This window comes from Anopheles ziemanni, chromosome 3, assembly GCF_943734765.1.
Source record: "Anopheles ziemanni chromosome 3, idAnoZiCoDA_A2_x.2, whole genome shotgun sequence".
Taxonomy (NCBI): domain Eukaryota; kingdom Metazoa; phylum Arthropoda; class Insecta; order Diptera; family Culicidae; genus Anopheles; species Anopheles ziemanni.
The window spans coordinates 13120115-13135753 of record NC_080706.1 but is presented as its reverse complement, the minus strand read 5'-3'; the positions used below and the strand labels follow the sequence as shown (position 1 = coordinate 13135753).

At 45.3% G+C, this 15639-nt stretch overlaps 3 protein-coding genes across 3 annotated transcripts; all 3 read left to right on the top strand.

Moving 5' to 3' along the window:
* The first annotated feature begins 717 nt into the window (after positions 1-717).
* LOC131284109 (prolargin-like) lies at positions 718-2336 on the top strand. The gene is made up of 2 exons (XM_058312965.1): positions 718-731; positions 797-2336. Exons 1-2 carry the CDS (start codon positions 718-720, stop codon positions 2334-2336), a joined length of 1554 nt encoding a protein of 517 aa, XP_058168948.1.
* Positions 2337-3879: 1543 nt separating this feature from the next.
* Positions 3880-5574, top strand: LOC131284108 (leucine-rich repeat-containing protein 15-like). Its single transcript, XM_058312964.1, has one exon. It carries the CDS (start codon positions 3880-3882, stop codon positions 5572-5574), a length of 1695 nt encoding a protein of 564 aa, XP_058168947.1.
* A 3958-nt stretch (positions 5575-9532) lies between these two features.
* Positions 9533-11212, top strand: LOC131284107 (leucine-rich repeat-containing G-protein coupled receptor 4-like). Its single transcript, XM_058312962.1, has one exon. The coding sequence runs from the start codon at positions 9533-9535 to the stop codon at positions 11210-11212; it is 1680 nt and encodes a 559-aa protein (XP_058168945.1).
* Positions 11213-15639: the final 4427 nt, after the last annotated feature.

Below are 15639 nucleotides of genomic sequence, written 5' to 3'. Positions count from 1 at the left end.
GGCATCGCATTTGGAGACGTTCTGCACGCACCTCAATTGCATACCCTACAGGTGCTAACTTTTGGAGCTAAACGCAGGCGCCGGGCATACTTCCTAGCCGGGTCAGATAAGACGGAGGTTCAAGTGAACCACGAAATAGAATTGTTGTTGATCGAGAGAAGCCAAGGTGCATGTCAATCAAAATGTTCAGCAGTCAAATTTAATCACTTATTAGTCAAAACCATTTGAAAACATGGCGCTTTGATAGGAAGGCAGAGAAAATATAAGAAACAAATGAGTTCCTGTGCTTCGTAGGCTTCCACCTTATACCTTCCTATTATACGCCATTTAGCTCCAGCTCTACATCTTATGTTTTCCTTTGTCAAATACTTTCTACTGCTGTGTCAGAACCGTTGCTCGTTTGTCTCGTTGTTTTCTCTCTCGACGAACGTACTACGACTTTAAGATCACTCTCCCGAAATGCACGTTGGTGTATCAATCTTCTTCAATTAAGGTTTAAGTATATTGTGTTCCCCACAGCGCCTGCAAAGGGAGGGATGCTGCCGCCGTAAGAGATTATGCGCGGCGGCTGTGGCAGCTACCAACGCCATGAGACCGTGTCCGGCCCTCGTTAATCCATGAGAAATTCCTGCTCCGGAGAGTTATCCAAATCCCGTGCCCGGTCAGTGCGTATTACGACGTTCTCGGTGAACGTGTGGCGCGTGCATCTGGGGCACCATGTTTCGCTGCTGGTAAGAGAACTGTCCAGGGGTGGTAAGCCAGTTGTGTTGACTTAATTGTGCCAAAAACCTTCCAGGTCACTGGCGCTGGTCTTGGGCACGCTGTTGCTGGCGTACGCCGAGGATAATGAATTCGTGGACGTGTGCTTCGCGCACGAGGGCGAGAAACCGCCGCACTGTGAGTTTATCGATTTCGACGACGTGTTCCAGACGTCGAGCACGGACATCAAGTTCAATTGGAGCTTCATTACGAAGCTGACGATCAGCAACAAAAAGATCATCGGCGTGCCGACGAAGATGTTCGCCTCGCTGCCGAACCTAGAGAGTTTCATCGTGCTGAACAGTTTGTTCTACCGTGAAATTGACCCGAACAGCTTCCTCGACTGCAACAAGCTGAACCACATCGAAATCACGGGCACCAATATTACGCTGCTGGATTCACACATGTTTCCCAAAACGCCCAAGCTGCAGTATCTGCTGTTTCACCATAACCAAATTGCCGAGATCAAGCACGATGCGTTCGAGTTTCTGGGTGAGCTGGAGGAGCTCAATCTGTCGTACAATAATCTGACCCGACTTCCGAGCGGAGTGTTCCATAAGCTGCGCAAGCTAAAAACGCTTGACCTGAACCACAACAGCCTAGTGCTGCTCAGCTTCGACAGCTGGTTCCCTCCAGACGGTGTAGTCGCGATGACGTATCTCGATGCATCATACAACCAGCTGGTCGATATGGCCTGGACGGAGATAACTGTGCGCAAGGTGAACCTAAAGTACAACAACCTCACGAGCCTCACCATCAACGGCAACTGTAGCGAGTTTCACGCTTCCCACAATGCGATCGACACGGTGACCATCGGTCGGAATTGCAGTCTGGAGAAGCTCTCCCTGGCACACAATCGCATCCAGGGATCGGACTGGCTGCAGCGGTGCTCCGAGACGCTACGATCGCTTGACATCTCGCATAATCTGCAGCAGAAAGGAACGGACTTTCTAAACCTCAAGCAGATTACCGCACTCAATATCGAGTGTACCAATATCAGCCTAAACTACAAGACTCTGCATGATCTGCGTAAGCTGCGCTTTCTGGACATCTCGTACAACAACCTCAAGCGTATCGACCTGGAGAACCTTACATCGCAGCGGCTGCTCGAGCGGCTCATGATCAGCGGCAATCCGATCGCAAACATTTCGATCAATGCGATCAAGCGCAACTTTCCCAACCTAAAGTCGCTCGGCATCTACGATCTGCCATGGAACTCTACCTCACTGTCGATCGCGATCGATGATCTGAAGAAGCACGACATCCAGCCATACATCCGCAGCGACTACCTTTTCGACGAGTCCAAATGTCCGCTCAAGGTGACGCCCTCGTTCGGCAACGACACGGACCACGACACCAGCGATGCCGAGCACAGCAAAGACAGGCGTGAACAAGTCGTCGGTGGCGATAAGACGTTCGAGTATGTCGTCATTGCGTTGCTGCTGCTGGCGGTGTGTGGCCTTTTGGCAAAGTTGTTTGTCGACAGCCGGTATTTCCCGGCGCTGTTCAAAGAGCGCATGCAGAGACGGACGTCCATCTCGCACGAGAGTTTGGTGTCGTGTGATTTGAATGGCTAGCCGAGAGTCATAGCCCGCGAAGAAGAAAACATAGGCAAATGCTAGCATTAGGAATTTAGGCTGCACATCGCGTTCCGGCATACGGTTTATGAAGCATATGGAATCGAATAGCAAAGAGTAACGTAACAACTGCGCAGCATTTGCTACATTGTGACTCATAGATAATCAACATAGACTTAAAGTTAGTACCATTAACTGAAGTGTTTGTATGATGTGTTCCATTTCCCGAAAATTCTAGTGATATTTCACAAACGACGCAAAATACGGCGGCCTTTGAATCGCACAACAAAAAGGAAGAAAAACGATCGTCCAATGAGTTGATTCGCGACCGTATAGGAAAAGCAGCACTTCCTTCAGCCCTTACTTTGGCACAAACAATTCACAATGTTCTGATAACACAATTTCAGGATTGAAAAAGATGTATCACCACTCCCGCCAGCATTGAATACCATATTTAAATCCACATTTTGATAAGCTTGTTTGTTTTCTACTTCATAGTCTTCTGTCGGTAGATGAAAGACGTTTAAAATGATTTTTAACAAAATTGAGCCAAATAAATTTCAAATAAAATCGATTTTGTCTCACTTCGTACAAGAGTTGTAAAAAAAAAGTCCTAAGGAATGAACCAATTCGAACGAATTTGAAAACAATAATTATTGACAAATTGGTTTCAAAGACAAGAAGCAAACTATCTAAAAGCAGCTGACGAAGCCCATGCCACCATATGCACTCTAAGAAAGATATCGTTTGAAGGATAGAAATTATCGTTAGCTGGAGCCTTGCTGTCTGAGGGAGTTCTACATGAAGGCATTGACATCTAGAGGATCTGTACAGCAGATACTATGTCTAATATGGAAAAACATGTACTAAGACCCATAGAATTCTGATAAAGCTGAGATTTCTATGTACTATACTACGACAGAACTTTCAAATTGTTAAAAAAAACATGAAAAATACAATCATTCATGCGGCGTATGACTCAGCATAGACATGCAAAACAAATCTATTTAGGATCTGCTACATGATATTTTCCAGAGATGATGAAGTATCAATACATTGATTTGCTTGATACAAAATCCGTTACAAGCGAATGAGATGTAAAACATAATCGAAACTTAGGAGAAGAACCACTGCACACTGACGTATGCATATTAATCCAAGCAACGTACGTACGAGACGACGATGATTTCTTATCACTTCTCGCAAAGTGTCGGCACGAAGACAACATAGACAAACGATGCTACCAAGTCCGGTGCGGTCGCTAGAGTACATACATGGCATGGTGATAACGAACGCACACACATCTCCCTATGCCTGCTAGAGTGATCCTATATGGCGATCGGATTCTGGATCGCATTAGTTTCCTTCGAACAGTGACCCAGTACGGTTCTTTGAGCGGATTCAAAATGAGACCTCTCGCCATAGGGTAAGTAGCGAGTGTTCATCGTGATCGCTTTTTCATGTAACAGTGCGTGCTAATACTAACTTGTTTGCTGACAGTGCTTTGGTGGGCTTGACCCTACTCTCTCTTGGCGACTGGAAAATGGCAGATGCCGCTCTGTGCATGTGCCATCCGACGAGCTGCCTTATAATTAATCCCACGAACGATGCGCTGGAAAACGCCGAATCAAGTTGTCCGATGGAGAAAAACGACATAAATGATCTGATGATCGTACGCTTCAACGACTACACGCTGACAGCTGGATCTTTCGGTTCTTTCCCGAACCTGACCGCTCTGGAAATATACCAAGGAACTTTGAGCAACATTGAACCGGGAGCGTTCGAGAAAACACCTAATCTAACGAAAGTTATCATCCGCAATAACAAGATCAACACGCTGCAGGACGATACTTTCCGCGGACTGGACGCACTAGAGATCCTGTTCATTATCTCAAGCGAGCTCACTACCATCGGCCCGAACGCATTTAATGGCCTGAAGAACCTTACCCATCTCACCTTAATGGGCAACCAACTCACACAACTGCCGGAAAATCTGTTCGCATCCTCTCCTGCGCTCAAAGCGATTAACTTGGCACACAACCTCATAAGCAACGTTTTGCCAGCTGGTATTTTCAACAATATCATTGAACTGGCCCGACTCGACCTGTCTCACAACCAGTTGACTGCGTTCGAATTTCCTTCTCTAAAGGCGTCACACGTGTTGTTGCACAACAACTCGCTGACTACCCTGTATTTGAACGATCATTTCACGCTGGTGCAGGCCGAACATAACCGTATCAGCAAGCTATCTGGGACGAGTGCGAAATTGCACACTCTGCATCTCACTGAAAATAATCTCATTGACGCTAGTCCCATCTCGCGAATGATCAACCTGACCAAGCTCACCCTGAGCAACAATCCACTACAGCCCAACAGTGTGTTCAACAGCCTGCGAAGATTGGAACAGCTACTCCTAAGCCACACCAACATCAAGATCACCAATGAAACGTTCGCCAACATGGCCGAGCTGAAGCTGCTGGATCTTTCGTACAACAACCTCAAAGAGCTTGATTTCAGCATGTTCTCAGGCCTCGTCGAGCTACAAACGCTCATCGTGGCGTTCAATAACATAGACAAGATCAACTTCCTCGAACAGCGCGAGTACCTGCCGAAACTGCGCGTTCTGGAGATTTGTGGAAACGGTTGGAACGCTACCTACCTGAGTCATGTGCTAGAGTACATGAAAATGTACAAGCTAAAGGCCGATATGCACGGATTCTCACACACAATGCTCTTCAGGGACACATTCATGGAACTGTGCGCCAACGGGGAGCAGGCTCCTAAGGAGGTACATTACGACGACTACGATTCCTCTATGGAGAGCCTTCCGTCGGTATCTTTCGAGCAACAGTTCGCTGAATTTTATCCTTCATCTACCACAACTTCTACGGCAAAGCCTACTGCTTCTTCTACCGTTAGCACAACCACGCCCAAGAGGACCACGTCTAAGATGACGACGACTTCTACGACCGGTCTACCGAAGCCATCGGCCGAGCCTTCCGTTCGACTTGCCACAGACACCATGGTCCCAGTAGTGGCCCCGTCGTCCGGAACCAACGAGCAGCCCGCAGAAGTCGGATCTTCTTCCTTGTATGTGACGTTCCAGGTGATAGTGTACACATTTGCAGTGTTTGGAGTCGTTGCCCTTGGCGTAGTGGCATACTATATGCACCAGCGACGCTTGGACGTTCGTCGGATTTCTTCAATGGATGGAGTTGATTCTGTTCGCCTTGTCTAGGAAGTGAGCTTAGACCGGATATCAACCGTATTTGCAGTGTTGTGTAAAGTAGCAAGGAAGTTGTAAATTAGTTGCGCTCGCAAAATGTTTGACTTGTTTTGACTTTCCTTCGAAGTGTCGGTCGATAAAAGAGTTCGTGAAACGTTACAAGTGTTCGGCGTGTGCAGCGATTTGTTATACCCCTATCCGTGCTAAAAACAAAATTCCAAAGACCTTTCCCCTTTCTTATCATGTGATACCAGTGTAGTGGTATGCCGAAAATAAGAAAGTTTGTTTATTAACTGTTTCCGATGGTCCTATCATAACATTCAAAAATATTCTTCTCTTCGTGAATGTACACGTTAATCTTATGATTGAATAAAATTGTATACACTAATAAACATCGTTTTTCCAGATTCGCTCCCACCGTTATCTGAAAAATCACCGAAAATAGAATAACTAAGCGGTAAAACTTAATTTGAAATAAAATAACGATGATTTTGATCTCGTGAAACCTATCGTACCAGTCAGGTCTCGGCGGGCTAAAACAAAAACACAAGTCATTTTCTTTGTGAGGAACGAAATGAGGGATTGTTTTTTGCACTATCATTTTGATGCACATTTGGATGCGGGTTCCCGAGACATGCGTTGTACTGTTTTCCCTCATTTCTATGCAATCAGATGATATTCAACCTCTTCAGCAAAGGAATTTCCCATTTCTGACCATTTTGGGCCAAAAACGAAGTAAATTTATTATCAAGCACAGTGGGGCTGGTTAAAATGTTCACAATTGATTTCATGAAAGTAAAACAAATCAGCTAAAACCAAGCAAAAGCCAAATATAATAACATAATGAACAATTATGCTGTGTACTTACCTTTTTTGGCGCGTGTTCAGTACGCGACGGCAAACTCGTATTCCGTTCAAATGTGTATAACAATGAAGAGGATAGTGCAAAGAACAATCCCTCATTTTACTTTTCTAAAGCAATTTTTGTGTCTGTTTTAGACTGCTGTATACTAACTTTTTTGGTGTAGTGTAGGGGTTTGTGCTCGTAGTATGTTGAAACAATCAACCAATGGTTTGCTTTTTCGATTGAAAAAGAATTAAATTCTTGTCCCTGAACTCAAATTGCTTGTCGATAATGGTGTTCTGTATCAAGCATATCTGCCGGCGCAATAGCCGTAAGAATAGATTAGCGCAGTTATGCACAAAGCACATGCGTAAAAGTTCCAAACTTAATGGTTACTTCCTTCAGCATTTATTTTCACAGTTCACAATGTTCTGATAACACAATTGCATAATTGAAAGTGTCAATCATTACATTCGCCAGCGTTGAATATTTTGTTTAATTCTACATTTTGATAAGCTTGTAGCGACCATCAGCGCCACCTAGGTGTCAACGACAGTACCGCTTGAACCAGCATACCGAGGAACGGTACCACGCCAGTTGAGCGAGTCCAGGAGGATAAATCTGGTTTCAGGATGGCTCAAATTCTCTATAAAAAACAGCAAACAACACATTTAGTTGTAGACATGATCCGAGTACATAGATATTCGTACCCATTCCACTCGCTGTTACATCGCGTCCTTGATAGTTGAAATTAGTGCAAAAAAAAAACTCGATATACGGCGGAACGATAAATATAACCCAACGAGAATTTTTGGTGTTATTCAAGTATAAAAGAATTCTCTTCAGAACCGCCTGCTCTTCTTTTCATAATTCTTTTTACACTTCTTTTGCAGCAGATTTCTTAAGCAGATTATAGGTGTAAACAGAATTCCGAAAAGAAGTATAAAACAATTCTGTTTACACTTGCGGTACACACCTCCACACCACACCTCAACAGTAAACAAAGGCTTGGCCGCTAGTTCTTCTCTAAACACCAGTGCTCAACTAAAAAACGCCAATGGCAGGCTACGAGGTGTACATGTCACCAAAGCCTACCAACAATACACCTTTGCACTATGGAGAGAAAAGAGTAAATTGCCGGGATAAAATTCGGAATCAAATGTTTTGCAATTTTTTCATTGTAATATCGTGCAATACTATTATATTACACGAAATTATGATGTTTCTGGAAAATACCGCCAGGTGGCGCTGCAAAAACCACATATTCTTGGAATTACTATGGGGGCATTATTTTTTCAACCTTTTTTCATATTAACTTAAAGATTTTTGCGCTGGACGCAAAAAAAATGATCATTTATTGTTTCAAAACATTCTAAACTATAAGTGGGTATGCATCATATTACTATCTTTTACAATCCTTAGCGATGACGTGAGGTTAAAAACAGAAAATTGAAAAACATTCCAGGAGTTTTGCGAAACTTTGCTTAATATTTTGTGACATACAACTTCAATTTACTTAAATTTTCAAAAATTTTAAAGCATGGCAATATACCTTTCCAAACCTGTACTTGAAATCCGATTTTGGCCATTATTATAGGAGTTACAAACCTTCAAAGTTGAGGGATTTTTCTTTCAATTTTTCACGCAATATTTTCACAAATCTTGACTTTGACGGGCTGTTTCTCAGAACCTGGAAGAACAGAGGCTCTAGTTTTTGGGTCATTTCTTAGTTTCATCTTGTAGTTTGAGAAAACGTATTTCATTTTTCTGAAATCCAAATTTGAATTTTTGATTTTTATTCCGGAGTCGCTCCATTGTGCTTTGGTAGGTAACGAGGTGTAGATGCCTACCAAAAATACACGTTTCATAGGTCATGAGGTGTACATGTAAAAAAAGCCTATCAAAAATACACTTGGCGAGATGTGTTTTTGGTAGACGCGTACACATTTGGTAGGAAAGTGCAGCACGGTTCTCCTTGGGAAGTTAGCTACTTTCCCCCGCAGCGAAAAAGTGATGACCCCGACGTGATACGCATATCGGTTTGTGTTAGTCATTTTCGTTTTCTCGTATTAAGCGCTGTGCTGCTTCCCTGCAGCACGGTAAAGGGCACATCCTTGGTGCGCAGGAGATAATCGGGCCACGTGCGCCAAAATGCCGTCTCGCGAACGTGTTTCGTGGAATGGAGCAGAGCTAATTGAATAGCGTTCGTCGAACAACCAAGGCCTTCCAAGGCCTGAAGCCCTAATAAACGCCGAACCAACAATTTAGTCATACCATTTATGTACCGGTAACACCAGTCTGGTGGGCGAATACTTTGGCGACCATCAGCGCCACCATTCCGTTCGCTGCTACGTCACGTTCTTGATAGTTCTAATCAGAACAACTATACCCGACATTACGCAGAACAATAAATATAAGTTAGCTACTTTCCCCCGAAGCAACTCAAAGCATGTTTGTTCGCTAATTAACGATCGATAAAAGCGATTTTGGTCAATTTTGTACAAGACTTGTAAAAAAAGTAACAATGTATTCTGAAATAAAAATAGAAGACTACAATCATTCATGCTGCTTTTGAGTCTGCAAAGCCATGTAAATCAAATTAATATATGATCTGCTAAATGTTATTCACCTCAGATGATGAAGTATCAATCAATTGATTTGTGTGATACAGATTCCGTTACAAGTGGATAAAATGTCCAACGGGCTACGAACCATTGCACACTGACGTATGCATAGTAATCCAAGTAATGCACGTACGAGACGATGATATTTATTATCATTTCTCGCAAAGTGTCGGCACGAAGACAGTATCTACAATCGATGCTACCAAGTGGAATACCGCCGTTGGAATACATACATGGCATGGTGATAACGAACGCACACACATCTCCTTGTGCCTAATGCAGCTATCCTACATGGCGATCGGACTCTGCATCACATTAGTTTCCTCCGAACAGTGACCCAGTACGGTTCTTTGAGTGGATTCATGATGAGAATTCTCACCATAGGGTAAGTAGCGAGTGTTTATCGTGATCGCTTTTTCATGTAACAGTGCGTTCTAATACTAACTTGTTTGCTAACAGTGCTTTGATGGGCTTGACCCTACTCTCTCTTGGCGGCTGCGAAATGGAAGATGACGTAAAGTGCGTATGCCATCCGACGAGCTGCCTTATACTATTACCCACCAACGATGCGCTGAAAAACACAGAATCAAGTTGTCCGATGAAGACAAATGGAATAACCCGTCTGGTGATCGTGTTCTTCAACGATAATAAGCTAACAGCTGAAACTTTCGATTCCTTCCCGAAACTGACCGCTCTGGATATCAACCAAGGAAAGTTGAGCAACATTGAACCGGGAGCGTTCGAGAAAACACCTAATCTAACGAATCTCAACATCCGCTATAACAACATAAGCACACTGGAGGACAATACCTTCCGCGGGCTGAACGCGCTGGAGATCCTGTGCATCGTCTCCGGCAAACTCACTACCATCAGCCCGAAGGCATTTAATGGTCTGAAGAACCTTTCCCATCTCACATTGACGGCCAACCAACTCACACAACTACCGGACAATCTGTTCGCATCCTCTCCATCGCTTACAATGATTAACTTGGCACACAACCTGCTAAGCACCGTTCTACCAGCTGGCATTTTCAACAATATCATTGAACTGGCCCAACTCGACCTGTCTCACAACCAGTTGACTGCGTTCAAATTTCCTTCTCTAAAGGCGTCACACGTGTTGCTGCACAACAACTCGCTGACTACCCTGTATTTGAACGATCATTTCACTCTGGTGGAGGCCGACCATAACCGTATTAGCAAACTTTCCGGAACGGGTGCGAAGCTGTACACTCTGCAGCTAACTGGAAATAATCTCACTGACGCTAGTCCCATCTCGCGAATGATCAACCTGACCAAGCTCACCCTAAGCAACAACCCACTACAGCCCAACAGTGTGTTCAACAGCCTGCGAAGATTGGAAGAGCTACTCCTAAGCCACACCAACATTACGATCACCAATGAAACGTTCGCCAACATGGCCGAGCTGAAGTTGCTGGATCTTTCGTACAACAACCTCAAAGAGCTCGATTTCAGCATGTTCTCAGACCTCATTGAGCTACAAACGCTAATCGTGGCGTTCAATAACATAGACAAGATCAACTTCCTCGAACAGCGCGAGTATCTGCCGAATCTACAAGTTCTGGAGATTTGTGGAAACGGTTGGAACGCTACCTACCTGAGTCATGTGCTAGAGTACTTGAAAATATACAAGCTTAAGGCCGATATGTACGGACACTTAAAGGACACATTCATGGAACTGTGCGCCAACGGGGAGCAAGCTCCTAAGAAGGCACAGGAGGACGACTCCGACTCCTCGATGGAGGGCCTTCCTTCGATACCTTTGGAGCAACAGTTCGCTGAATTTTATCCTTCATCTACCACAACTACTACGGCCAAGCCTATTCCTTCTTCTACCGTTAGCACAACCACGCCCAAGAGGACCACGTCTAAGATGACGACGACTTCTACGACCGGTCTACCGAAGCCATCGGCCGAGCCTTCCGTTCGACTTGCAACAGACACCATGGTCCCAGTAGTGGCCCCGTTGTCCGCAGCCAACGAGCAGTCCGCAGAAGTCGGATCTTCTTCCTTCTATGTGACGTTCCAAGTGACAGGGTACATGTTTGCAGTGTTTGGAGTCGTTGCTCTTGGCGTAGTGGCATACTATATGCACCAGCGACGTTTGGACGTTCGTCGGATTTCTTTAATGGATGGAGTTGATTCTGTTCGCCTGATCTAGGAAGTGATGTTGGACCGGATATCAAATTTATTTCCTGTGTTGTGTAAACTAGCAAGGAAGTCGTAAATGTGTTATACCCCTAGCCGTGCTAAAAACAATACAAAAGAGTATGAGGCCACGGCCGCCAAGTTTTCGATCGTGGCTACACCTCTTGTGGACGTTTAAACTGAATGTATGCAATTGGTGATACATTAATACGTTAAATGCAACCTACGAGTATTTGAACCGTAGTTTATTCCGTTAATTTCGGCTACGCAATCAACCTAGGGGGTGCGGTATGAGGGGGCCCACGGGCCTCATTTACTCTTTTAACAAACAATATTCCAACAACAATTGGATGTTATAATTGAATAAAATTTTATACACTAATAAACATCGTTTTTCCAGTTTCGTTCCCGATGTTATCTGAAAAGTCACCGAAAATAGAATAACTAAGCAGTAAAACTTATACAACAAAATAACGATGATTTTGATCTCTTGAAACCTATCGTATACACAACGCTAATAAAGCCAGGTATCGACGGGCTAAAACAAAAACAAAAGTTATATTCTTTGTGAATAACAATTATTTTAGAAAAGTAGAAATGAGAGATGGTTTTTTGCACTATCATTTTGATGCACATTCAGCACAAAAAATCAGCTAAAACAAAGCAAAAGCTAAATATAATAACATTATGAAACATTATGATGTGTACTTGCTTTTTTTGGCGCGTGTTCAGTACGCGACGGCAAAGTCGCATTCCAATCAAATGTGTATAACAATGAAGAGGATAGGGCAATGAACAATCCCTCATTAAATTTTTCTAAAGCAATTTTTGTATGTGTTTTAGCCTGCTTGAACCATCATACCGAAGAACTGAGCCACGCAAGACGAGCGAGTCCAGAGCTCGCGATAGGCGCTATATAAACCCGGCTTCAGGACGAACCATTCTCTTTCGCTGAAGAATCTAGAGGCTTGATTGTAAATAGTGTTCGTCAAGTAATCGATGGACAGTTGCAGCCACACATATTTTTTTCCAAAATAATCCACAAAGCCCAACGCCGGTTGTTGCAGCCAGCAACGGGCCGCCGATCTAAATTGTTACGCAAAACCCTGTAGCGGGCAAAGTGCAGCGCGCAAAGTGTACAGAAGAGAAAAATAGCGACGAAAAGGGATAGCTAGCACCCACGTTTGGGCAGTTCTATCCGAGGAGATCGCCAACGGCTGATAAGCGATAAGGACTGATCAGGCAGTTGCGAACAAGAACTATAGGAATAAAGACTGGTTTTTTAAACTCATTTTTGATTATAAACATTTAACGTTTTAATTATAAACATTTTCGCTCGCAACTCACGTTGAGTAGCTTCAACACCGGTACTCCTCCTACGACCGCGAGCTATCCGCCGTATACCTCGCCGTGCGTCACTTCCGACATCCCCTGGAAGGATGAAACTTCCACAACTACACCGACCACCAGCCATTGTACGTTTTCCATCAATCATCGGAAAAAGTAGCGCCACGGCTAGCGCGTCACCTCGACTATATTGGCCAGTTTACCACGGACATGTGGCACGTGGAGGGGGAAAACAACGTAAAGGCAGACCTACTCTCTAACATCGAGTCCATCCGGTCTGCCTCTGCCATAGAATATGACAAGTTGACGACCTGACCCTCCAAAATGTGCTAATTCCTGGCAGCACCAAGGCGCTCTACTGCGATTGCCTAACCTTTATCATCCGACCGTGCGTAACAAAGCCTTTCCGGCAACAACAGTTGCACGTCATTCTCGACATGTGCCACTCTGGTACAAGAACCACTGCCAAACTGATGACAGAATGCTTTGTCTGGCTAAACATCCGTCAAGATACCAAGGACTTCGTGCAAAACTGCTTGCCCTGCCATACAGCCAAAATGCATCGGCATACAAACATCTCACTCGCACGCTACCCATCCCCGAAAACCAGGTTCGCTGGTCGGCAAATCAACGGGCTAATTGAACGATGGAATCGGACACTTTTTTTTTAACATTAGGGTTCGTTTTTTATTCCTCTTAAAATAATAAAGCTTAACTATTATCACAGTTTTACAGGAAAATCAACTACTCCCTTCTCTAGCCCTTACGTTGCCTCCACACAGCATGCTACACGGTAGAGCTGTGTGCGGGTGGGCATCTCGCCGTTTGGCCCTAGTAACGCACTTCCCGATCGGGCCCTCTCTTTCCATTTATTTCATGGCCTGACTGGCCTCAATGCCTGCGCGAATCGCCTGCTGCTGCTGGCTGGTTCTCGATAGCCGCGTCATGCTAATTGAGCGCAGCTACATTTCTTGCCATGGTTGCCGTGCACACTGCTGGAGGCATCCGGTGTCGTCTTCCTCGTAGCCGTCTGATGTTGTCCAGCAGCTGCCGTGCCCGTCTCCTAAAAGCTGTCCTGGCGGGTTCCTCCATCGCCAGGATTCTTCCTCGGAGGGTCGGATCCCGACCAAAGCGACCCGTCCTTCGGCGCTCCTGAGCCGCCGAGATAGCGTCCGCCCGCACAGTGACTCGCTGCCTGGCCTCCGCGGTCTCTCGCTCCGCCTCGGCTGCCCGCTCCCTGGTCCACTGTTGCTGCAGCCTGGAGCAGATGATCTTCGCCGCCTCGGCTGCCCGCTCCCAAGCCTCCGTGCTGTGCAGCAGGTACTCATTAAAGTTGTCCGAAGTCGCTGGCTGCATGCCATGGCCAGTCAGGAGTCGCTCGCGTACCTCGCCAAAACGAGGGCACTGGAAGTACACGTGCTCAGCCGACTGGTCCACGCCTGGGCAGGACGGAGCCTCCTACGCGTACAGGTACCTTTGGGTGGCCCCTCCGGAGGCTGCTCAGCATCACCATTTCCGTCTTGTGCAGCGCCAGGGACAGCTGGTGATGTTGCATCCACCGCTGCACCACGAGAACGGATTGGTTGACCAGCAACGAAGCCTCCCGTGGGGTACGGCCGGGGACGGTCAGGATCAGGTCATCCGCGAACCCGATGAGCTCCACTCCGGGAGGCAGCCGCGACTTGAACACCCCATCATACATCAGGCTCCAGAGGGTCGGGGCCGAGGATGGACCCCTGTGGAACGCCAGCGGTGATGTCGCGCGAGACCGTGCCGCCACTCGTCGCATACTGCAGGACTCTGCGCTGGAAGTAGTCCCCCCCAGAGCTCACCGCTGAACTGAGGAAGGCAAAGGCAAACATCAGTCCACCAATAACGGCTTGGCACACTAGCAAAGCTTCCTTCGTCCACTTACACATACGAACATACACCCTCGTGTTCATCCCCAACGAAATCGTGTAACCAGCACTCTAACTCCAACACTATACCAAGGACATTACGCATTTCTAGGGCGTAGCGACCAGACGTTCCAGGTGCAGATCAACGGGCCACCTGTAAAAGACTCCATCAATCCTTTGAAGCCCTACTACACGCCGACAGCCAACACCTGCTCGCCCACAGCCAACATAGACACCACCCGCATCGTCTCCACCTTGCGTAAAAATCTCGACCAGTGTTAATCGGTCACAACGACGGGTAGTCATCTCACTTATGTACCGATAACACCAGCCTGGTGGGCGAATACTTACGACCATCAGCGCCACCATTCCGTTCGCTGCTACGTCACGTTCCTGATAGTTCTAATCAGAACAACTATACCCGACAGTACCCAGAACAATAAATATAAGTTAGCTACTTTCCGCCGGATCAGCTCAAAGCTTGTTTGTTCTCTACTTAACGATCGATTAAAATCGATTTTGGTCCATTTTGTACAAGAGTTGCAAAAAAAGTCCCAAGAATTGAATCCATTCGAACGAATTTGAGAACAATAATCACTGTTAAACTATTTATAAATACAAGAATCAAACTATCCATTAGAAGCTAACGAAAGCCATGACATCATATGCACTCTAAAAAAGATATCGTTTGAAGTATAGAAATTATCGTTAACTGAAACCTCAGTATCTGAGGGCGTTCTACATGAAGACGTTGACATCTAGAGGCTTCCTATAGAAGAGAAGATGTCTGATTTTATGAAAACACGCGCCAAGACCCATAGAATTCTGATAAAGCTGAGGTTTCTATTTACTGTACTACGACATGAACTCTGAAATCAAAATAGAAATCTACAATCATTCATGCTGCTTAATAAATGAAATAAATATATGATCTGCTAAATGTTATTCACCTCAGATGATGGAGTATCAATCAATTGATTTGTGTGATACAGATTCCGTTGCAAGTGGATAAAATGTCCAACATCATAAAAACATGGGCTACGAACCATTGCACACTGACGTATGCATATTAATCCAAGTAATGCACGTACGAAACGATGATATTCTCGCAAAGTGTCGGCACGAAGACAGTATCTACAATCGATGCTACCAAGTGGAAAACCGCCGCTGGAGTACATACATGGCATTGTGATAA